The 23,438-nt window shown below is 42.4% G+C and overlaps 1 protein-coding gene across 50 annotated transcripts in view; it reads left to right on the top strand.

The window, feature by feature from the left end:
- The window catches only part of MECOM (MDS1 and EVI1 complex locus), a 464,332-nt gene that overhangs the window by 427,396 nt on the left and 13,498 nt on the right, over positions 1-23,438 (top strand). For 34 of the 50 annotated variants that reach the window (XM_083503846.1, XM_083503882.1, XM_083503847.1 and 31 more), the window contains 3 exons: positions 1,790-1,877; positions 10,361-10,387; positions 20,860-21,026. In XM_083503846.1, coding sequence (XP_083359972.1) covers positions 1,790-1,877; positions 10,361-10,387; positions 20,860-21,026 — 282 coding nt within the window. The remainder of the gene's footprint in view (positions 1-1,789; positions 1,878-10,360; positions 10,388-20,859; positions 21,027-23,438) is intronic. The other 16 variants (XM_083503849.1, XM_083503883.1, XM_083503892.1 and 13 more) reach the window with 1 other exon arrangement.

Raw genomic sequence — 23,438 nt, 5'->3', positions numbered from 1 at the left:
CGGTGCATTCAAACAAATTCAATTTGATATTCCTGATTAGAGATTTTTCTGGGTTTTCATAAAATAGTTTCTTTATTTGCCACATTGAATGGGTACTGTCTTTCATGTGATCTCTGGAAAGACAATACAATAAATTGTTCCCCCAAGTTTGCCACTTCAAATGGCAGGCTAGCCAAGTTTCTCTCTTTGTAAGTAAGAGCCCAAGCCTGATGGATCTATCATCAGGCATGCAGCTGTACCCAAATATAGTTTCCTCGTGAGTGGAAGTATTCTAGCTGCCCCCTGACAATGCAGACTGGTGTGTTTCCCATGAGTATATTGACTTCTGTTGGTGTACAGCCGTAGGTGCGTATGTGTTGCAAAGGAGCAAAGCATACCACAAGAACAGATGAACAAAAATCTAAACAAAACGCAATTGGACAAGGGATAACAACGGCTGCCAGCTGCCTAAGGTGTTCATTCCCATGTAATATGCCAGCACACAGCAAGAGTACAGCAAGCGTTGTCAAAATTAATTAAATAATTAAAGGCTCTTTAATTAAAGCCCTCGATAACCAACCCACAGAGCAGAGAGCTCACTGCATCTCTGCATGATTTACTGCTGTGGCTTAACATCCTTTCAATGAACCTCTACTTTGGATGGCACTCTCTCTCTCTAATGGAGAAACTCATTCATCTGCAATGCAGAGATGGCAGCAGAATTACCCACCCTCAGAAGGGCCTCCAATCTGCCTGTGCTTGAGTCACTGCTCTGGCCTTGCTTCTTTCCCACCAGGAGACATACCCAGATCAGTGACTCATGCAGAAACACAGGGAGTGGGGGGGGGGGCTCCTCTGAGAGTGAGTCATTTTAACTCTTACATATTCTACAAGTATGCTGTTCAGGTTAAACAAGGAAAGGAACATTTTATTTTTATATTTTGAAAGAATAAAGTTTGGGAAAAACTGGCCTACGTTTATGAACAAGTGCTGAATGACGCCAACTTGCTGTTTTCGAATATCACATCTGGATATTCATTCATGGGATTTAGACCTAAATAAATATAGCATCCTGTTAAAATTATTCTCCCCCTCCCCCGTTTTGTTTATTTCTGTAGTATTTGTCTACTATGGAATTTGCTGCTTCAGTCACTTGGCACAACTTAACTAATCTACAACTTCCAAATGTAAAACAAAAAAATCCTCTCATTCTTTAAACAGTTAGCCAATATTGACATGATATAAACTTGGCAGACCTTCATGATGAGTTACAAAAAAACCATAATCCTATGGGGGGGGGGAGAAAATATGAATATGGAAATAGATGTATTTTGTATTTGAAGTGGTGAGCGTCGATGCTGACATATTTGGAACTCATTTCCCATACTTCAAAAGCAGATAATATTATTAATAGTAAAACAATAATAAATGCTTCATAGAAAAATTTTCAGTCCGATTGTTTGTTTGTTTTTAATATTTGATTTTGTTTCATAGAAAATTGGCCATTTCAACTCTGTAGTTTTGATAATATAGTTATGGTTTTGATAACTGTGCTCAGACCACTCAGCAGTTTCTGTTGCGCATAATAGTAGATACTTGAAACTGGAATGTTTCCAGAGTCATTGGCGTAGTTTTTTAAGGGGTGCCCACCAGCCTCATTGGCATTAAAGAGCATAGTGAATCGCACCTCTTTGTCTTTGATCTTTGTGCCTGAGAAGTTTTGCCTCTTGTTCTGAATCCAAGTTATCAAATAGTTATCCATATGAGAGACTGAGTCATCACAAGAACATTCTTATTTTAACATTTACAGAGTAGAAAAAAGAAAGCTAACTGACCCACTTGAAGCTTTAAAAGAAAAGTACTTGAGACCATCCCCGGGATTCTTATTCCACCCACAAGTAAGTATTTTTTACAATCAAGATGTTGTGATGGTAAACAAACATGTTAAGCCATAGACGCAGGTGCACAGGAACAACGGGAATCTTAGTCATTATCGGATTTCCTAGAACATACAAGTTTTAGTGAGCAGGGAGAAACAAACCACGTAGCATTGTTTTACTTTTCACAATGTTTTTCAGGAAGACTTCAAGAGAATAGTGCAACTGTCTCCACATGCCCAGTGGAATTCTGGGGTTGTGTGTCTCAGATGCCACAAGAGAAGCCCCTTAGGGTGTAGTGGAAGTAGTCTTTCATCTGCATGAATGCCTCTAAGAAAAAATGCCCAGAAGTCGCACTATGCAGACTGGCATGAGCAAAATGCCGGGCACACCCAAAGCACCTCCCTGAATTTCTAGCCTCTGTTTTCAAGACACTGTGCTTGTTAAACTAAGTTCTTATGCAGTTATGCCAAACAAAAGCACCTGGTGAAATGATAATATGACTGATCCACCATATGTCTACTTCTCAATTTTTCAAGATATGTCAACAGGGAGCAACTTCTGGTATTTGCTTATGTCATACCTGCCAGGGGGCAAAAATGTCCAACCCAAGTGCATGACAGACAGGCTCAGTCACAGGTTTAGGGTCTATTTTGTTTCTAAGCCACAGGAATTTGTGGGTCCACCTTAATACATAACCTTTGCCACCTGTAACTTCTTGATGCATGAGATAAAATTGAGCACTGCTTGCATAGACTTCACCATTTTTGTTTTGTCAGGTCAAGGTGGCTTCTTCTGGTTATGCTAGTTTAGTAGCCTAAACAAAGGTCTAGGATCTTGGAATTCTAATTTCTAATGCTATGTTTCATTTATAACACTATAGGCAAACACCGATATGATTGTTAACCTCCTTGTTAACAGAATGCTCCACAGTACTGTAGAAAGCCACTGTTTTACTGTTGAAAATGATTACGCGCAGCTTAGCAGGCATGGCCAAGCTCAGAGGATAAGGTTATGAGAACTTGTCAGCAACTGTATTTGTGGTAGTCCAAATTAGTGTAGGCTGGCATTCAGGGAAGATTTATTTCATAAGAATCTACCAATAAGTGGATAAAGAATGCATAGTTTATACTAACTGAAACCTGGCTTAGGACACTTCGGGACAAAATTATAGGGATGCAGTACATTGCCCAGGCAGGTGCACTATGTGACCCATGAGAGCAGTAAAATAGCCAGACTGTACAACAGTGACGGGATAAAATCAGGCCAAATCTTTATTGACAGCAGCAGACAGGGCAAGGGTTGGTATGGCATTGGGTCCCTGGATCAGTTCATCATTCCACAAGCCCCATGTTGATGGGGTGGATCTGCTGGGTCTGGATCGCTCCAAACCTGCACAACAGGAGTCGCCCTGTGCTGAACCTTGCCGTGGTGCAAGCCAAGCAAGCAAGGTCTCACTAGGGACCAGAGTGCAGATTCCAACTGGGCAGATACAGAACCCACGATGGGGTTTGCCATGGTTCATCCTCCCCTCAGGCCCCTTATGGGGGCCCCCCTACACTATGTTGATCCTGACCAATGCCATTTCCGCCTTCATACAAAAAATGTTCTTCCGTCTAACCAAGAAAGTTGGGAAGTTTTTAATATTTAATGCTGTAATGTTTTTAACACTCGATTGGAAGTCACCCAGAGTGGGTGGGGAAACTCAGCCAGATGGGTGGGGTATAAATAATAAATGATGATGATGATGATGATGATGATGATGAAAGCCATAATTTCACTGAGGGAAAGGCAGAAAAAACCCCAACCAAGTGCCAATTGGGGGGGGGGGAGAGAGAGAGAGATAAAGAAAGAAAGAAAGAAAGAAAGAAAGAAAGAAAGAAAGAAAGAAAGAAAGAAAGAAATCCTTTCCGGCTCTGTCAACCAGCAACCCAAAGTTGCTCAATTGGTCAGTGAAGGCTGTAAGCCAGTGCTTTTTTTTTTTCTTCTAAAATTTTTTTTAGGGATACTCTCGTTATCCTACTCATATTGAAATACTGCCCCTCAATGAGGCCAAACTTAGATTCACAAAATGTTTAGGGGTATGTGTACCCCTGCATCCCTCCAGAAAAAAGCACTGTTCTGACCCAAGGGTGCCACCATGGGCAGGAAGCTCTCAAAGCAAAATGGCTGTGAGCTCCAGGGGAAGCAGCCTTATATAGGCTTTCCCCTCCCCTCTTCAGCAAGGGCTCATGGGACAGCTTTTACCTTGCCCAGTATTTTGCTGCAATCTATGGGCCATAGCGCTGCTGGGCAAAGGGGTCCCATGCTTATTAAGCACAGAATGGGGCTTGGCGTGTGCGTGAGGCTCCAGGCTCAACCCTAGTATCACAATTGGTATTTTGAATTAAAAAACAATTGCCAAGCATAAAGTGTTTCCTTCCAGGACTAATGCATGCACAAATGTTAAGTCTCATATGCAGTCATCCTCATGGCATCAAAACAGACTTGGAAAATCTTTTACATTACAGATTAAGCTCACATCCACAGGGTATACCTCAGTCAAGAGCCTTGAGATATTTTCTCCATAGTGGCTGCTGTGACTGAGACAAAAGGGAGATTACTGTACTATTGTTAATAAATGATATAAATTGAGACAATATGGAGTCAAACCCATCTTTCTTTGTTACTCCTCTTATCACCAATGGATGGTGAGTTAAGCATTCTATAACTGTTCTAATTGTTTTTTGAGAGCCAGCAAAAAGCAGTAGCTAGAGTATGAGAACTTAGTTACAATTTATGTTTTGTCATGAGGATGCTAGCAAAAAACTGCCTTCTATATAAAGTGATTGCTCTTTGACATAGCTTTTGAACTGTTCACATGGGGGAACTCACAAGAAATGGTTCTTATGCCTTCACGTATGATGGAAAGAATGGATGATGTGCAATGTGATGGACCCAATCAAAATGATACAACAGGGAATCAGTCATTACAGGGTGAATGTTTTCAACATCTTCTCAGTGGCAAATACAATGTGTGTTTTGGTGTTTAGGCTGGCATGCTGTAAATCCAATGCATAGAGTGGGATGTACTCTTACTCTGATCTCTGCCCCAAAATGTGAGAAGGGTGATCTGAATGCAGAACAGTGAGATGTGACATGCCATAAACATGATTGCTAAGTGCCCTCTTCAGCACTCTGGAGCTTGCATTGCTCCCAGGGACTCCAGGGAGCTGCAAGTAATAAAGTAGACTGGACAACTGTGAGGCCAACCAAACACTTGCTAGAACACATAATCATGCCTGTTGCATGGCAGAGAATAGCTTACTTTGCTGCCTCCACTGCATGCATCCACAAGCAAGTGGGCTACAGAGCTGTTCATGATGGTCCAGGGAATGTCAAAACCTTCTCCAGTGAACTTTGAGAATAAAATTGGTTGCATCTGCAGCAATTTGGACTATAATTTTGTTGCAGATCCCACTGAGATGTCCAGTGCATCAGCTGATCTTACTCTGTGGGGTCTGTTGCAGTTAGTGAGGCATTGAAGACATGAACAGGTGCCTGCAGCAGTGCTACCAATCATGTGCTTTCTTGATCCCTGCTGCTCTTGACTGATAAGGACTAGGCAGGAAGTGGCTATGACCAGGTGGGTTCAGGGTGTGGTGGTGAGCTGGTTGTGCCACCATTCCTCAAGAAACCCACCCTGGACCTGTTGGTGTATGACAACTACTGCCTAGTCAGCAATATCCCCATTTTGAGGAACTAGAGAGATCCACAGTAACCCAGCTGTAGGAACTCTTGGATAGTACTGATTTTCAGGACCCAACTCAGTGCCTGGATGTAGTTGTGGGATGGATGAGGGCCAGTGAGATGACGGCTCTGTAAGTAAGCAGTTCTTGGGTCAAGGAAATAATTCACCTGTTCTGGAGGGGGTGCACTCCCTCCGAAATGGTTCCATCGTTGCTACTAGAGACCCAAGTGACCATAGTGGCTAGGACTAGGAGTGCCTTTTACCAGGTTTGGCTGGTGCAGTAGCTACGATGGTTCCTGGACAGGGATAGTTTAGCCATAGTGACCCATGCACTGGGTAATCTCAGCAACGGATTACTGCAGTGTAGCCTTTGCAGGGCTCATCCCAAGGCTGGATCAGAAGCTGCAGCCAGTACAGAATGCGGTAGCATGGCTGCTCAGTGGAGTTGCATATTGTGAACATAGCAGAGGCACGTGCATTGGCTGTCAATTTGCTACTGAGCCTGGTTTGAGGTTTCGCTGTATCCGAAAGAGTGCCTTCTCCCATATAGACTGCCCAACTCATTGAAATCAGCACATGGGAATCTTGTGGTGGCACCACAGCCACTGGTATTCTGTCTTGTATTCAACAGTAGAGAGGTCTTTGCCTACCTGGGAAATTAGGCTTGCATAAACTGCATTATGTTTTAAGTATGTCATGAAAGGTGTTTGCTCCAAGAGGCATCTTTTGATTAGTTGCTACATACACGGCGACCAGATTGGACTGCTATATATTTATATATATATATATCTATTGTTTTATACTGATTGTTTTCTGCAAAAGCTGGCCGTGGGCTTCAGCTACTCCATATGAAGCAAACATGTGGCTTTGAGCTACTTTAAAGGTTGTGTAATAAATACATACTGGAAAGGGGGGGGGAGGAAAAGAACAGGAACCATGGGGGGGTGGAGGGAAGTTGGCAGGGAGCAATTATAAGAAGGGACATAAGAAGAGCCTGCTGGATCAGGCCTGCAGCCCATGTAGCCCAGCCTCCTGGTCTCACAGATGGGCCAGCCAGATGCCTGAGGGAAAGCTGCAAGTAGGACCTGAGGAAAGGCTGCCATGAAACACCTTTTCTCTAACAATCACACTACGTTTTGTCATATGACTAAGAGACAGTCCCTTTGTCTGTACCCAGGAAGATTATGTAAACTTCATCACATCTTTTATTTCTGCCAAACTTCATATTCTGAGAGCCGCTTCTAACATTAAGTTCTGAAGGGGTAAAATCTTCACACAAAGCTGCTTGTTTGAAACAGATATACTTTTTAGAATGAAAGGAAAACTATTTACTTTTTAAAATGAAAACTATGGGGATTTCCATATAAATTAGGTAACTGACAGTGAATGTCTACCCAGACCATCTGTCATGTATGCTTTAGTTGAGTTGAGCTTCCTGCAATCCAGGGGGTTGGGCTAGATGGCCCTACAATTCTGGGATTCTCTATTCCCAGATAAGTGGGTACGTGATTGCAGCTGAGAGTGTTATTTTCCTAGGATTAGCATGTCATGACGTCAGCAGTGATCACAGACACTGAGTTCAAAGCAGTAGCTGTGTTCAGCAACCAAAGTTCGGAGGTGACTTAGTGGAAGGTGGATGAAGTGAACTGTCTCTACCCTTCTCTCACACCCCTATATAACAATGCCAGTCACTCCCCCACTTCACAAACCATTGCTCTGTTTTGCTTGTGGGAAATGTACACAAACCTGTTGCCCCTTTAGAAGTATTTTTGTGTGGTGGCTAACACTGTGTTAGGTATTTATCAGCTACAATAACCCGAGAGCCAGAATGACATAGTTGTTAAAGTGGGGAGATGCATATTCAAGTCCCCACTCAGCCATGAAGATCACTGGATGACTGTGACCCAGTTACTCTCAGCCTAGCCAAATTCATAGGGTTGCTGTGAGAATAAAATGGGGAAAACCACTTACGCTGTTCTGGGCTTTGTGGAGGGAAGGCAGATTTTAAATGTAGTATTACTAATAAAATGCTGATGATGAGATGTGTGGGTTGTGGTACATGCCACCCCAGGGGAGTGCTACATGCCAGAGTGGGTTGGAAACAGACCCAAAAGAACTGTGTTTTATTATTTTATGTGAGCCACCTTGGGTAGCCTTCTGGATCAAAAGGAAGAACAGAAATAAAATAGAGTAATTAACATAGATGGTTGGACGGTGTTCTCGAAGCTACCAACATGAGTCTGACCAAACTGCGGGAGACAGTGGAAGACAGGAGTGCCTGGCATGCTCTGGTCCATGGGGTCACAAAGAGTCGGACACGACTGAATGACTAAACAACAACAACAATTAACAGAGAAACATAGGAAGCAGCCTTGTATTGAGTCAAACAAGTGGTCCATCTAGCTCAGTATTATTTACACTGATTGGCAGCAGCTCCCCTGGCCCTACCTGGAGATTGTAGAAATGGAACTCCAGACCTTCTGTATAGAAGTCCAACTGCTCTACCACCGAGCTACAAATATTGATAAACCCTATGTCAGAACTCACTCCCAAACTTGTACGGCTATAGTTGAAATGAGAGATTTCAACTGTACACTGTACACTTGTTTTGGCTGCAGTGACTTAGAGCCTCCTAGTAGCCCCTGCAAAAGGATGTAGTAAGAGGTTAATGGAAGGCTGGTCAACAGGTCTGCCTCCTGGGGATGTGACTGAGCCTCATGGAATCTTCCTTGTGGAGTGCCCAGGGCATAGAAAATAAAGTATGAGGTAACAGAAGGTATGGGCTCATAAGTGGACATGTACATTTGTAGGTTTGAATTGTCCTCTTTTTTGTGTGAAGAATCATGCCCAGAGGTGGAGCGTATGCCTGCGCTGCCTGGGCCGGTGTGTGGGATGTGCCCCTGGGGGGGGGGGGTGCGGCAGGCATCCTTGACACACTGCAGTTCAGAGCAGGAGAGGCGCAGGGAAGCTGCCACCCACTCTCCTCCTGCTTACCTCCTCTGGGTCAGCCTGTGCCAGGCACAAGCGCCGCAGCCAAGGCACAGCTCCTTCTTGCGTGGAGCCAGGCTCCAATAAAGGAGCCTGCTGTGGAGGAGCCTGTTTGAGCCCCCTCACAAAATTGCATCCGGGGCCACCGGCCCCCAGGGACCCCCCTCCCATGCTACGCCTCTGATCATGCTGATCTAGGCTGCATGCATATGAGGCTATGCATAGTACACCTGAAGCACTCACAGTCTTACCCATGTATCGGCAGCATGCACAGATGAAATTACTTTTCTTGGAGATGCAAAGAAAGCTTTGGTTGAGTGAATGTTGATCAGCTGTCAGATTGAGAGATCTCCCTTAGCCGGCCTGTTTTTCCTTGGATCTTTGCTTTTCCTTACTCTAGCTCCTCTGGTGGTTGGTCTTTAGATAATACTGCCACCACTTGGAAATACTCCCATTTTTGGCTGTTATCACTTGATCAACTCACTGTGCAATTGCCGCAGCTTTACCTACATCACCACAAGTGTCTAAAACTAAGGTTTGTGAGGATTGCAGAAAATCCTCCCAGCCGTGTGGTGAGCATCTCCATACAAATGGCTTACTTACCATGTGCCAGTAAACCAGCTGCCTCTTATGATTTAGCATAGTTCAAGTGACACCAATCATGTGAATAATGAGCCTGAGTCTGGTACCCGTCCTGAGTTTCTGCTAGTCTTCCTTGGTGTGTCTTTTCCTGTCCTGGTTCTCTTGTCTTGTAAATGTTCAGGACCTACTTTTGCTTCACTTCTTCTGCAGCCCACATCCTGTGAAGTAGGTCTTCACTATTTACGATAAACCACGACATGGCAGCAGGCAACAAAAAAACCCTGTGAGGTTCATTGAGCTCTTGGTGGGCTGCCATCCATGTTTGGAAGCAGCTCCCCTGAGCTTGCTGCTGCTCCATGCTTCACTATTGCATCTCTTAACCTTAAGCACTTGTTATGCATTGCACTTGTGAATAAGGTAAATGAGCAGAAAGGTAAAAATAAATAAATCTGTATGTGAATATGTTTTAGTCTAAAGTGAAATTTAGAGATAGTGTCTGCAAATGGCACGCAAATGAAAAAGAGTTTTGACACAAAACTGGTATGTGTGTGGTCAGGGACCTACCACAATTTTGCTGGTTGGTAAAATAGGATTAGAACATACTGAGAGATACGCTGCTTTAGTTCCAAAGGCAGAATTTAACTCAGTGTTGTGTGATAACTTATTTTGTGCTACTGTTTTAATAATCATACAAAGATTAACTTTAGTGGTTGACAAACATACCTGTAAATTCCCATAAAAACTATGGGAAGCTATTAGGACCAAACCACACAGACCCTGTTTAAAAGAAAAATCCACTTAAAATAAACACATCTTGATTTATTTTTTGAAAACAATCATTTTGGAACGTAATAATTACAATGGCCGCACTGCATTTTGGATATGATGGACAAGTTGAGACACAGCACTGGCTCCCTTTTAACTCTGGTTAAGAAACGGCAAGCCAGCTTTGGGAAAATACTCTCCTACCTCCCTACCTTAAGTGGAATTTCAACACTGTTGTGTACTGGCCCAATGTCACTTCAGATACAAATAATCCACTTCCAGAAGGGTAATCCATGTTAGTCACTCATAGCAAAAACAACAAAGAGTTTTAGCAACTTAAAGACAAACCAATTTATTGTAGCATGAACTATACATTAATTGCAATAAGGGATCCAAAAGCAGGAATAATGTGTTGTTTTTGTTTCAATTTTGCTCCCAGTTCCAATTGCCTGATCAAAGAACTTGGGTAAGTTCATTCTTTATATTTTCAATTTAAACACTGTAGAAGAAATTGCATAAGAAACGTGACATGAAAACTCATTTACTTCACTGCAACCCTACAAGTCTTTTCCTGCTAATTATTTTAGCTCTCCTAAATCACACTTGTGTCTTATTCTACTTTTCATCAAATGCTAGTCTTTACTCCATTACACGTTCTAATGAATGGGAGTCTGCTACAAAGGACTGTATGTGCAACCGTTTCAAAGAATTGTATTAAGATTTCTAGAGGCATAAAATTGTTGTGCCAGTGAGTGATCCAAAGCTCTGAGCTTACAGCAGCACAATTGCACACATAAAGCATTTTACTGTGCTGGTGTGGGCTTTGTATGCCATCTACTATAGATCAGAAGCCATCATATTGGCGAGTTTAGATGACATCCCTCACAGATCACAGCGCTCCCCTCACATGCATGTGTCAGTACATGCATAAAGCAGAACAAGCAAAACACATAGATGTGTGTTTGTGGCTGCCACAGCTAGGAAGTACCAAGCTAGGTTGGGCATCCCTGTCATCCACTCACACATTTTTTGAACATGTGATGGAGGATCTCTCTGAGCACCCACCTTTGAAACAATCTTTTGCAGATGAATCCATGTAAAGGAATATTATATAGTCATTATTTAAGTATATTTCCCACCCACCCCAGGGAAACCCTATCGCTCAATCAGCTCAAACATCAATTGGGTTTTCTATGGATTTATGTTTGCCCCAATTTAAAGCTAAAGAGCAGGTTTTCCCTGGGAAAGGAGCAGGGCAAGGAGAAAATCTCTTGGACCTGTGCTCTCTGGACATGGAACAAGCGGAAGTGTGGATGAGTCTACAGTTGGCTTGGACAAAAATGAGAAGCTCAACTGCTTCTTGTGGCACTTCATCAGTTCACCTCAGTACTCTGCACGTGACCATTACAATTTACTTCTCTCTTTGTTTTTATTTTTTTCATAGTTAGTAGCAGTACTTTGTACAGCTCCATTTTTTAATTGTGAGCCCTGAACCTGGGGGATGAGAACTATTGATTGATTGGGCAGTTTATTAATATTTTCTTGGCGCTGTGCAAAAATTATGAAATGGTGGACTACCATCCACCAAACAAAAACAAAAGTGAACGAAACAAGGAGGGCAAGCAGATTCAAGTACCAGTTCTTCATAAATTATACTATATTCTTCATAAATGTTATGATGATGACCAGATGGATTGTCTGCTGATGGAGGCATTTCTGAGAAAGGGCAAACTACACTGCAGTTGTTCCCACCCAAGCCAATGGAGTAGGCCTTGGAGTCTCACCTCTCCCACTGATGCAGCCAGATAGATTTAGCTTGTGCATCATGATGAGCATTGGTGAACGGAAGCAACTACCAATAATTATAGCCAGTCACATGACAAGGTCTAACCTCCATAAAGGTTTTCAGGTCAGACTTGCTCCTTTTTAGAACAGCAAGGGAGTTCAGGTTCAAATGAAGACCACAGATACATGTTTTTAAAACCAGGTCTGCTCTGAAAAATGAGAGATGGGTGTGAGGGGTCTCATTTAATGAGCAAAATGGATATATAGCTGAGGAGTGCAGACCTTTTCTGCAGTCTGTCTCACAACGTCACTTTTCTGGCTCGAGTACCAAAATTGAGATCAGATTAGAGAAAGGCACTTGGGGAGAAGAGCTACAGGAAAATAAGTGATGGGAAGGTTTCGTATTTCAAGAATACGAACGTCTTCAACCCAGTTTGTTTGTTCCACTTTAACCCCGCTGTCACTTGTAGGTTTAAGGCAGTTTACAATATTTTAACATTTCCCCTCCCTTGCTGTATCCCACTCCTTTCTCACTGGCAGATTTGAGGAAGAGATGAAGAATGAAATTCCCAACCAAATGATCTCTCCCCTGTTTTCCTTTCTCCCACTCACATGAACAAATCCATACAATTCTTCTTGAGGGTCGCTAAAATAGACCCAAAATAAAATGTATTGGCAATGACAATGAAAAGATGCTGATATGGTTTAGATTTTTCATACTTCTTAAAAATGCACTAATTAACATAGAAAATGAACATCTGTATCATTTTTCGTTTCCAATGAATTATGATGGCCAGCCATTTTGTGAAGCAAGCCTTCAGTGGCCTAATTTATGAAATGCTAGGGTCATGTAATCCTCCGATTTCAAGGTATTAAGTCATTATTTATTTTTAACAGACTATTTGCCCTATATATCTGTTACTGTTTTTCAGTTCCTAGCTAATAAACTTTGACATAAAGGACCAAGGCCATGTTTGATGGTATCAAACCCATCTGAGATGCTTATAAATATCGTCTCCCCTCCAGTTATGTCCATGTCTACATTTTTGGGCTTGAACTGGGAGAGCGTGAGGGTTTGCGTCACCCAACAGTTTATAGCCTCTCTGGGACTAAAAGGGAGGTACGGGATACAAGCAGCTTCCTTTTCTAAACTTCTGAATGCAGATAGAATCAGCTATTTACGTATGTAAATCAAAATTGGTATGCTGTATAGCATTAAAATATGCTGGGTTTTTATTTATTTAAAAAACATACTTAGCCCAGATTAAGAGCATGCATTGCTTAACCATAAGGAGCCTGTGTATGAGAGTGGAAACAAAGAACTCTCTTGCCACCCCCTAGCTCTAGGAATGTCTCTGTAGACATATAAAATCCAATCGTTGCCCTGAATTTTTTCTTCTCTTAATATGAGGTAACATGATGTTGGTTTTGGATAAGGAATATTGTCTCCCTCGGTGAGGAAATATTTCAGCGCCAGACATCTGTTCTAGCCATGCATTCACATGTGAATATTGGGGCAGGAAGGGATGAATAGGGGCACTATTTCTTTAATCACTCTCCTTAAACCCTTATACAGTGGTGCCCCGCAAGACGAATGCCTCGCAAGACGGAAAACTCGCTAGACGAAAGAGTTTTCCGTTTTGGAGGTGCTTCGCAAAACGAATTTCCTATGGGCTTGCTTCGCAAGACGACAATGTCTTGCGAGTTCCTGCTGGTTTTTTTCCCTCCCCCCCTTTTTCTAAGCCGCTAAGCCGCTTATCAGCTGATCCGATCAGCAGATAAGCCGCTAAAAGCCGCTAGTAGCGCTAATAGCGCTAATCCGCTAATCCTTCAATGGGCTTGCTTCGCAAGACGAAAAAACCGCTAGACGAAGAGAATCACAGAACGGATTCTTTTCGTCTTGCGAGGCACCACTGTACCAGGCTTCCTCAACCTCGACCCTCCGGATGTTTTTGGCTTACAACTCCCATGATTCCTAGCTAGCAGGACCAGTGGTCAGGGATGCTGGGAATTGTAGTTTCAAATTGTAGTCTCAAAACATTTGGAGGTTGAGGAAGCCTGCCTTATACCTTGCTGCCTGGAAGAGAGCTGTTCCTTCAACAGCGAATCAGCTCAGGCTGGGAGGCTCCATTGCTTCATGGCTCTCAGTTAGCCTGTCCCCCTCCTCCCAAATATACTCATTTACTAGTGATAACTCTGAAGATCCTGCCTGACTCTCCATATTCTCTGTTCCTGCGGTCCCAGGGGAGATTTGGGTTTTTTTTGGGGGGGGGGTGCATGTGTGTCTGTGTACCAGCAGGAACTCAGGCAACTGAAGTGGGCAGTGGTGGCTGGTAACATTTTGACTTAGCAGGGCTGACATTTTTAACCATGCTGTTTTCATCATAAGATGACTTGTATGGCACTTATTTAGGAAAGTGTGGCATTATACTTGTGCAGAGTGATATTGTCTCGTCCTCTAAAAAATAAAACAAAACTCTGCACATCTATGAGCAGGGAAAGAGTTTCCATGTAAGAGGGCCCAAGTACAATTTTCAGAAAAGAATGACTCCATACCGCCTGTGTAGATATTAAGCCTATATTCTACATAATATGACATAAAGTTTTGAGTACATGAATACAAGTTCTTTGCCAAAAAACTAAAAATACTTTTAAAATGTGATGGAAATTTGCTTCCAGTTTCATGCAGCCCCACCCCCACAAAAAAATCAGTTTAACTATTCATTATCCAAAAGACTCTTTTCTCTAAATTAAAAGAAGTATCTTCTTGACTGACCTGTCCCCCTTTAATTCTGCAAAGAGTTAACTATGCTATTGCCCGTTACAACACAGTATGACATTGAACTCCATATATTTATTGTGCAGGTTTTTAAAAATAAAAATACTGCCTTAAAAGTTATGAAGCAATTATTTCCTTTTGTAGTTCCTGTTCATGTTTTGAGATAATTTCTCTAAGTTTACATTTCTTAGTGTTCACAGTCTGATATCATTGATCATGCAGCTTCCTATACCAAAAGGTTCAAATATTTTGCTCAGTGGTAGAGCACATGCATGAAAATTCTTGCTATAAAGGATTTTCAGTAACTGGGCAGGAAACCACCCCTGCCAGAATTCCTGTGATTAATTTGAGTCAGTGTTGACTGGGAGTATAATCTTTTGTCCTGCTATTCACACCTGAGCTCCACCCTGGAATTTGCGATGTAATAGCATGTATGCATTTATGAATTAATGAATGAATGTGTACATATATAAAGCTTTTGCAGAATGCTTTTCTTATGCCACTATGTCAGGGTTTCCCAAACTTGGGTCTCCAGCTGTTTTTGGACTACAATTCCCACCATCCTTGACCACTGGTCCTACTAGCTAGGGATGATGGGAGTTGTAGCCCCAAAACAGCTGGAGACCCAAGTTTGAGAAACCCTGCACTATGTCATCACTATTTTCACATATCTCGGAATAGCAAACCAGGGCTTCCTTCTTTTGACAGTTGGAGCAATGCAGTAGAGAAAAGTATAACCTATGAGCCAGGAATCCTTCAAGCACAAATGTTGCCTCAGCCATGGACTCACTCGCTAGCCCAAGGAAAGTCACTGTCTTCTAGCTTCAACCATCATCTGCGACATGAGAATAATGCTACTGGCCCACTGTACTTTAATGGTTACTGAGATGATGTATGTGAAGCACTATGAATGCTAACAAAAAGTGCTATGTAAATGCAGAATAGTAGTAGTAGTAGCAATAATAGTGTTCCAGGTCAGAGGGAGCGATTCCTGGGCTTGACCTGAACAACTTGCCCTTCTATTTTTGGAAACTAAGCACGGACCATTCACATTCTGATGGTCTGCGTTTTTGTTAGCAGCCATTGTTATATAGCTATGACATTCTTGTAGAGTTTCCTTCCCCTTCAACTGCTGATATGTCCTCTAGACCCGAGTTCTGCCTCAGCAACCTTTCCTTGGTTTTCTTTGTCTGGGAACATCTGTTCAGATGGGGAAACAATGACCTTTTGCCTTGGCTGAGGCAAAGAGCTACCCTAGCAGGCACTAAGAAGATTAAAGGAAGGCTGCACTGATAGCTTTCATGCTGCTCCAGTGGTTCTCAGCAGTGAGAGGAGAGAATACAAATGGGCAAAAGGGCTGTAGGCAAGCAGAAGAAAGAAGCTGGTAATCTCCTCCATCCTTGTCACTTCACTTTTATTCCCAGTTTATTTCAGGTCTATTTCAAAAATAAAGGGGAATGCAACTGATTTCAAGCATGCCCCTTAAGGAAGAACTAAGCATTATGTTACATATGGGGATGCTGTTAAAATGAGTTTGATTCTTGCCCTTTAACATCCAGTACAACTTACTCTGAATCCTGATGCAGTAACTTAACATGTTTCACCACCTCTGCCAGTGGCAGCCGGTTAGGTAAAGAAACACCCAGCATCATGTCAAGACGGGGGAAAGTGAGATAGATGCTACCAGGTTGGAAGGAGACTCAACCTAGGGCTGCCATTTTTAGTGGCAGCATCACCTTCCTTATAAGTTTTAGTTCCCCCTTTAGCTTTATGTCCTCTTTCAGATGCTGCTACTGAATGACCCTGGAATATTTCTGCAAATGCACACTCTTTAATTCTGTATGGATTAATCTGCTATAAACATCACTCACTAATTATATTCTTCACGGATTGCTCAGAATGAATTGTTCATCTTATGTTGTCCTACTGTATGTAAGCCCTGTTTGGGCTGGTTTTCAAGGCAGAGGATTAAGCTGGCCGTTTCATGTTGATTAAATTTTATTATGCCAATTCCCTGACAGGCAGCCTATGGGCACATCAGGCTCACCAACTGACCCATCAAGTAGATTGCAGTCATACCTTTTTCTTTTGCTAATGCTGGTTGCACCTTAAAGAATGCCACTCCCATAGGTTCTTTCCTGAGCCCTTAGATCAGCTGGCTGTGTTCCATGTTTTAATTCAGGAATCCCCTATATTGAAAGTGACTTACTCTCAGATTGCCCCTAGAGAACTAAATCTGTTTCTAAAACATAATAATAAATTCAGGCACTTTGGAGAATTTGTTTATTTATTGCCTTCTTGGTTCCATGGCCCATTATTCACATAGGTGAGGAGTGTGAGAGTTTGGGGCTTGGCCTTCTCTATCATGTCACCAACATTATGGTGAGGTGTGTCAGGTTTCCTCTCTGTTGATTCTATGTCACCAGGTGAAAGCTTAGCTTTTCCAGAATACTTTTCCTGAGGTCTATTTTAATGTTATAAACACTTGCATTGTTGGTTAACTATGGGATTCTTAGTTGGCTGTTTTTATTGTGGGATGTATATTTTTAGCTTTGCAGTAAGCAGCTACAAGTGCTGTGTTAAATAGAAGAGAATGCAGCAAAGAAGTATTTGAATATATAAGTAAGCAGGAAGTGATGCAACCAGGAATGGCTGCACTAGCAGCCATTGGAAGCAACATAAGCATGTGACTGGCGATAGGATCCTGGGGTTGGGTGGACTGGCAAGCCTCATAAAACTGCCATATATTGTCTGTGCAGCTGCTACAAGTCTGATGTGCATTAACTAGGCAGGCAGGATCAGTGCACTGGTGGAGGAGGGGGGTGGGGGGAGCACACCACCCCCAGCAACGCAATCCCGGTGGGGTGCCATCGCGGCTGCCCCCCCCCCCGCGCTGGGCGCCATGCCCCGCAGGTGGCACACCCTCAGGACATAAGCCACGCCCCCCGGGACGCACGCCAGCCACGCCCCCGCCTGCTCTCCACTCCCCGGTGCCGGAGCATGAACCTCCGCCACTGGATTAGTGAAACACACATACTAAGAAATCAGCTCTGGTTTGTATACAATGACTAGTACATGCATGCCTTAGAATAGATCAGAACCAAGTCTTAAAGCTACGGCAATTGCTTGATAAAGCCATTTCAAACAGGAAAAGGACAATAGGTTAACCAACTAATGCTGGGATCTGTGGGAAGGAAGAATGTTGACCCAAGCACAGTTTTAAAAGCACTTGGTAATGAGACTGACTCAAATATTTAAATATATAACTAAGCCGTTCCTCATCCTCCCAGATGCATGTCCCCCCATGAAACTAGAAATAGGTGGTACCTTACTCCTAAGCCATGTGTCACTACTAATCTGCCAGAAGGCCAAAAACCATTTCCCTGCTTCCATCCCTCCATCACAGGCAATAGTAAAACAGCAAAATTATTTCTCTTAGCAAACAATTAGAAGTGATTAAATGCAATGAGAAATAAAATGGCAGATTTATTCTGGGGGAAAGGAGAAATAGGAAGGAGTGAAAAATAAATGTTATGATAATGCTGAACTCTGTAGGCTGATAATGACATTGCTCTTCTAGGATGGAATTGCCTCCTACTCCAACCAGCATCATCATTACATATCTTGGCCCTACGATCAGTACCCGTCACAACCCTTCATATTGACAAATGCCCTGTCCACTTGCATCTGTGGAGAATGTTTTAGCAGCTGAGTGATTATGAATCAAAACCCAGAGCTTCCAGCCCTTACTGCTTCCCTCTGCTTTCCCATTTGTCTCCTGACAAGTAAATGTATCTTGACTTTCCTCTGAGATTTTTTTTCTTTTTTTCACAATGTTTGATGAAAGACATTTGGCAAATTGGCAGTGGAACCCTGTACATTGCAATTTGTAGTGAGCATTAGAAGTCTGAGCATGGAATGGAAGAGCAGGCTACGGGCGAAAAGGAGAGAAAAATACCAGCGCTAAGCAGAATATGAATAGTCATTTCAAGGAAATGAGCAGGCATTTATTTTGGACTAAAAAGAGAAAGTGCAAACCAAATTACTATATTTATATTGTATCTTAGTATGAAAAATGTAAGCCAAATAAGTCTTCTTCCATATATATTTCTCTGAATGATGAGTAACACTGAGCCTGATGGAGCCACTTTTGTGTAAGTAAGTGCAATGTAAGCGAGAAGAAAATCAGTTCACAGATTCCCGGGCTCATGAACTAAACCTTATTTACTATATTGGGTTTTCTGCAAAATGGTCATAATTAGGATTGGTGGGGGGGGGAGTAGGCTTACCCTAAGGCAATTCTGTAATCATTCAGGACAAAGGGTGTGATTCTACGAACTTCTTTCAATCTGAGTAATATTATTAGTTGTCAGTTCAGTGTTGAAATGAGAAAATTATTAAGGCTATTATACATTAATCTTGAAGATACAGAGTAATTTGAACACTTCATTATTTGCAACGGCATCCTGTACTTTTCCATCAAGCAGAGGCTGCAGGTGTAAGCCTTTCCTGAAGAACCTTTGCTTCACCTTCTAGGCATGCATCTCTTCTACTCATTGTAAATGCCTGTATCTCCACTGCTACCTTATTCTTAGGGGCACACAGTACTATTGCACAAGTTGGACTGTGTTCAGTGGAACTTACTCCAAAGTAAGTGCAGTTAGGATAGGAGCCTTGGTTGCTTATGCTTTTGTGAAGCATGTAGCACCGAGTTGACACTTTGGCTACTATTAATACTTCTGCAACTATTTCACATTCTTATGTCTGGATTCATACTCTTTTTATTTACGTATTTATGTATTCAAAAAAAGTCTGGAATAGCTTCATTAGGTGTAATCTTCCAGTCACACATAAAACTCTTATCAGGGTGCAGAACTAGAGATAAGGACTGGTTCAGGTATACAGGTTCATCACTTGATTACTCCTTCTTACTGTACACATGATAATTGGCAGCTGAATGTGTGAACTAACACCACTGAAAAGCATTGCTTTGGAGGTGATAAAAAATTTATGTCATTTCCCTGTCTCTGGAACACTGACCTAACTAAATGTGATTGACATCTTGCTGAATTTTGTTCTGATGGGGCAAAAAGAAGCAGGCAGCATAACTGGGTGGATATACCTTATTTACTCTACATAGCTCTGTATCCAGAACCATATATGTGCACCATTGCGTAGCTCAGGGGTCAGCAAAAAAATTGTGGCTTGGGCTGGTTCACGGCCCCGCAGATGCCACGGTGGGCCGGAGTGCGTGCACACAAGCATGCGCAAATGCTATTTACGGCGCTCCTTCTGGTGCTGGGGAGGCGTGCACAGCTTCCCATTGGCTGTAGGAGCTTCTTGCAGCCAATGGGAAGCCAGCCAGCGTCGTGGAAGGCGATCCCTGCTCTGCTCTGCACGGCGCATGGGAGCCGACTGAGCGGGTGGCGGGGGTCCATGGGCCGCTTGTGGCCCATGGCCTTTAGGTTGTCAACCCCTGGCATAGCTCCTTAACACACAGAGAGAGGCATCCTGGAAATTACTCAGGACCACTGCCTGGCCTGTCCCAAGCCTGCCTGCCTATGGGGAGCTAGTGTGTGTCGTGGCAGCAGCTGGCCACAGAGGGCAAGGGCCAAGAAGGCTGCCAAGCAGAACTGGTGACGGGATGGGGGTGCAGACACATGGCTGGGAGAAGGTGCCTCCCACCCTGTCCTAATGGTTGATCGAAGGCAAACCTTCCCTCACTCAGGCAACTTCCAGGCAGCAGCAGCAGCAGCGAGCAAGGGAAGGCCTATTTATTTATTTATTATTTAATTGTGACCCAGATGCACGTAAGTGGGAGGGTGCCTGCAGAGGATGGATGGATTTATTATGATTACAGACTATTAAACAGGAAAATATTATCTTTTGTGGCATTATACAAACCTATCTACACACATAGAGTAACAACAGTAAAGCCTTGAATTAGTCCAAGGTGGAGGCTCAGCGCTAATTTTCATGGAGCAAGATGGCCACTAGAAAATTGGATGACAGGCTAGAAACATAAACTGATTTATGTGTAACTGCTTTTTTCTTTTGTGAATTATACTGTAAATCAGTAAGAAGGTTGTGTTACCTCTAACAAAGCTGTAGTATCTCAGAAATGTAGTATCAGTTAAACTGGCTTGAGACCAGTTTATGTTGGTAATATTTCCTTATCAGCATATAATAACAAGGTGGAATAAATATTGTACATTGAAATAGCAACAACTTTTATTGTTTCTTCTAGTTAAAAAAGAAAAGCAGAGTTTTCAATAGTACACTTTTTAAAATGGAGCTCTTTGTTGACCAGATTGTGCTAATTCTCTTTGGAGTACAAGAATGTCCTCACAATGATTTCCCCCTCCTCCTTGCAGATGTCAGCTATAGAAAACATGGCTGAAAAGCTAGAGAGTTTTAGTGCCCTGAAACCAGAAGCCAGTGACATCATGCAATCTGTCCCTTCCATGTTCAACTTCAGAGCCCCTCCCAGCACCCTGCCAGAGAACCTTCTACGAAAAGGCAAAGAGCGCTATACCTGCAGGTAAACTCTCCAAGCTAATTACCCACAACAGCCTCTCTTAATATCTCTCTTCTCTTGCAAGCCGCTGCTGTTTATTTTAGAAATTACTCAAGATTGGATGATGAATAGGGATTATGGTGGGTCACTGGCATTTTAAAAGGTTTTTTATTCAGCAAGACATGGTCATAGTGTTTGATTCTGTGTTTGTTTGCAATTACAGGAGAAATTTGTCCTGCATTACCTTGCGCTTGATAAATGAGGCCAAAACATTACATACGCTGCCTTGTTCCAAAATTTCCTCATCACCTTTATATTAATACACGATCTTTTCCTTCATAATTTTTTTCTGATCATGAACTGCAAGACTGTTTTTCACTTGGTCTTTCCTTTGATAATGCCAGAAGGGAAATTCCACAAGATCTGTGAATGATTAGATGTGTTAAAAAAACTGAGTCGTCACTGCAAATATTTGGCTCAAATCAACGTTGTCCTAAAGAAATCAATGGAAGTTTTGTCTCAGAGTTTGGATCCATCTTATAGACATCTGTAGCCTTTCAGGTCCTAAGTGGCAGACCAGTTGTTAGACTCAGAGAGAGCTTTTCTGTTGACCTCAGAATTTAATGAATTTCACACATCATTATGGTGCAAATGTGAATTGGAAAATTTGTTACAATTTAAATAGTGAATGTTCTGGATAATGCCCTTGACCAGTAACACAGTTAATACGCACCCATGTCTGAAATAATATTGAGTCTTGTTGTTAATTTATTTTAGTAGGTTGAAGGATAAATGATTATGCACTCCTGTCACTTTTAAAGGGGGGGGGGGAGTGCACATGTACCTCTCTCAACAATGCCCCAACATCCCAGATATTTTCTTATTCTCTCCCCACCCTCCAAAGAATGAAATTGACTAGACTAAAAGCTATTTCTGATCTGGCATAGTCAATTTTACCACTTTCTTTATTTGCGTGGGACTAGGTTTCTGTATGGAATTTTTAAAACAGACCTATTCCTTTACAATACTCTTGCCCTTCATTATGTTTAGACAGTTGTGAAGGAATTGATACTGAGCCAAGCCTACCTTCATGGTAGCTCCATTCAGAAAAGTTTGGAAGTATTCCCTTATGATCGCCATCTGTGTACTCCAGAGGCAACAGCAATCCCATGTAAACGTCATGAAATAGACATGGAATCTGCTGATTTAGACAAAACCACTGTATCACAAGTTTGCATTTATCTGAACAATGTTGCTTTTGACAAGCTCTGTTGTCTTCTACTCTGGCTGGTATCATTATATTAGATCATTAGATCCCAAATAAAGGCCCAAGCCATTTGCACAAGCTCTGCATTTATTAATGCTGGTTGTGCATTCACAGTGCTTGCTTGATGGATGATGCAACTGGCACTCTACAGGTATTTTATATAATAATAGAATAAGCCATAGAGTTGTAGAGTTGGAACAGACCACGAGGGTTATCTAGTCCAACCTGCTGCAATGCAGGAATCTTTTTCCCAACATGGGGCTTGAACCCCCGACCCTCAGATTAAGAGTCTCATGCTCTACTGTCTGAACTATCCATCATGAGCCATCTTTGGCTTTGTTTGAAAACCCCAATGCTATGGCTGTTTGGTAGCATATAAATAAAAATAAAGGTTTTTCATATTCCCAAGCATAAGCTAATTCATGTAGTATTCCAGAGCTGGTCCCACCATGCAGCACAGTGAACTAGCCGGCTTCAGATGGCACAGGGCTGCACTAGGAGTGTAGATGAAGGCAGGGATTTTTGTTTGAATGTTGCAGCTAGACTCTTTAGGTGTTGGTCCTTGTGGAGAAGGGGCACCATCTGGGCTCCAGTTCATGCAGCAACATATATTGGGCTGGCACTGTAGTATTCTTTTTCATGGTCAAGTCCTCACAATGTGGTTTTAACCTTGTCTCCTTCATGTGCCGCATGTTCCATTCACGCCCCCTCTAGTCGCAGCAAATATCAGCTATCTTCATGTAGAGCAGGAATGGGCAACTCTGGCATGCCAGATGTTGTCAGATTCCGAGTCCAGCCCTAGTCAATATGGACAGTGGGCAGGAATACACCATCTGAATTTGACAGGACGAAATAATCTCATAATGGCTTTACTTGGTCAACAAGTGATGTTCAAATTGATCTATGATCATCTAGAAATGTCATTTAGGATTTATATTTTGGATGCATATTTTCAGGGAAATGTTCCTGATTTGGCAGAATAACCTGATGGTGCCATTTCAGTTTTCTATTTATTTTTTTAGCTTGGTATTTATGACCCTATCTCATTTTCAGAATGTAAGTTTATGTTTGATAACTGTCATATCAGTTTATCTGATCTTTCTGAAAACATGTCAGCTACTTTCAAGTCACACTATTACAGAAGCATACCTTGATGGATTAGGTCTCTT

Source organism: Podarcis liolepis (assembly GCF_965112155.1).
Source record: "Podarcis liolepis genome assembly, chromosome: 5".
In the NCBI taxonomy this organism is placed as follows: Eukaryota; Metazoa; Chordata; class Lepidosauria; order Squamata; family Lacertidae; genus Podarcis; species Podarcis liolepis.
Note: the sequence above shows the minus strand (reverse complement) of the source record. Positions and strands in the feature narration are given on the sequence as shown.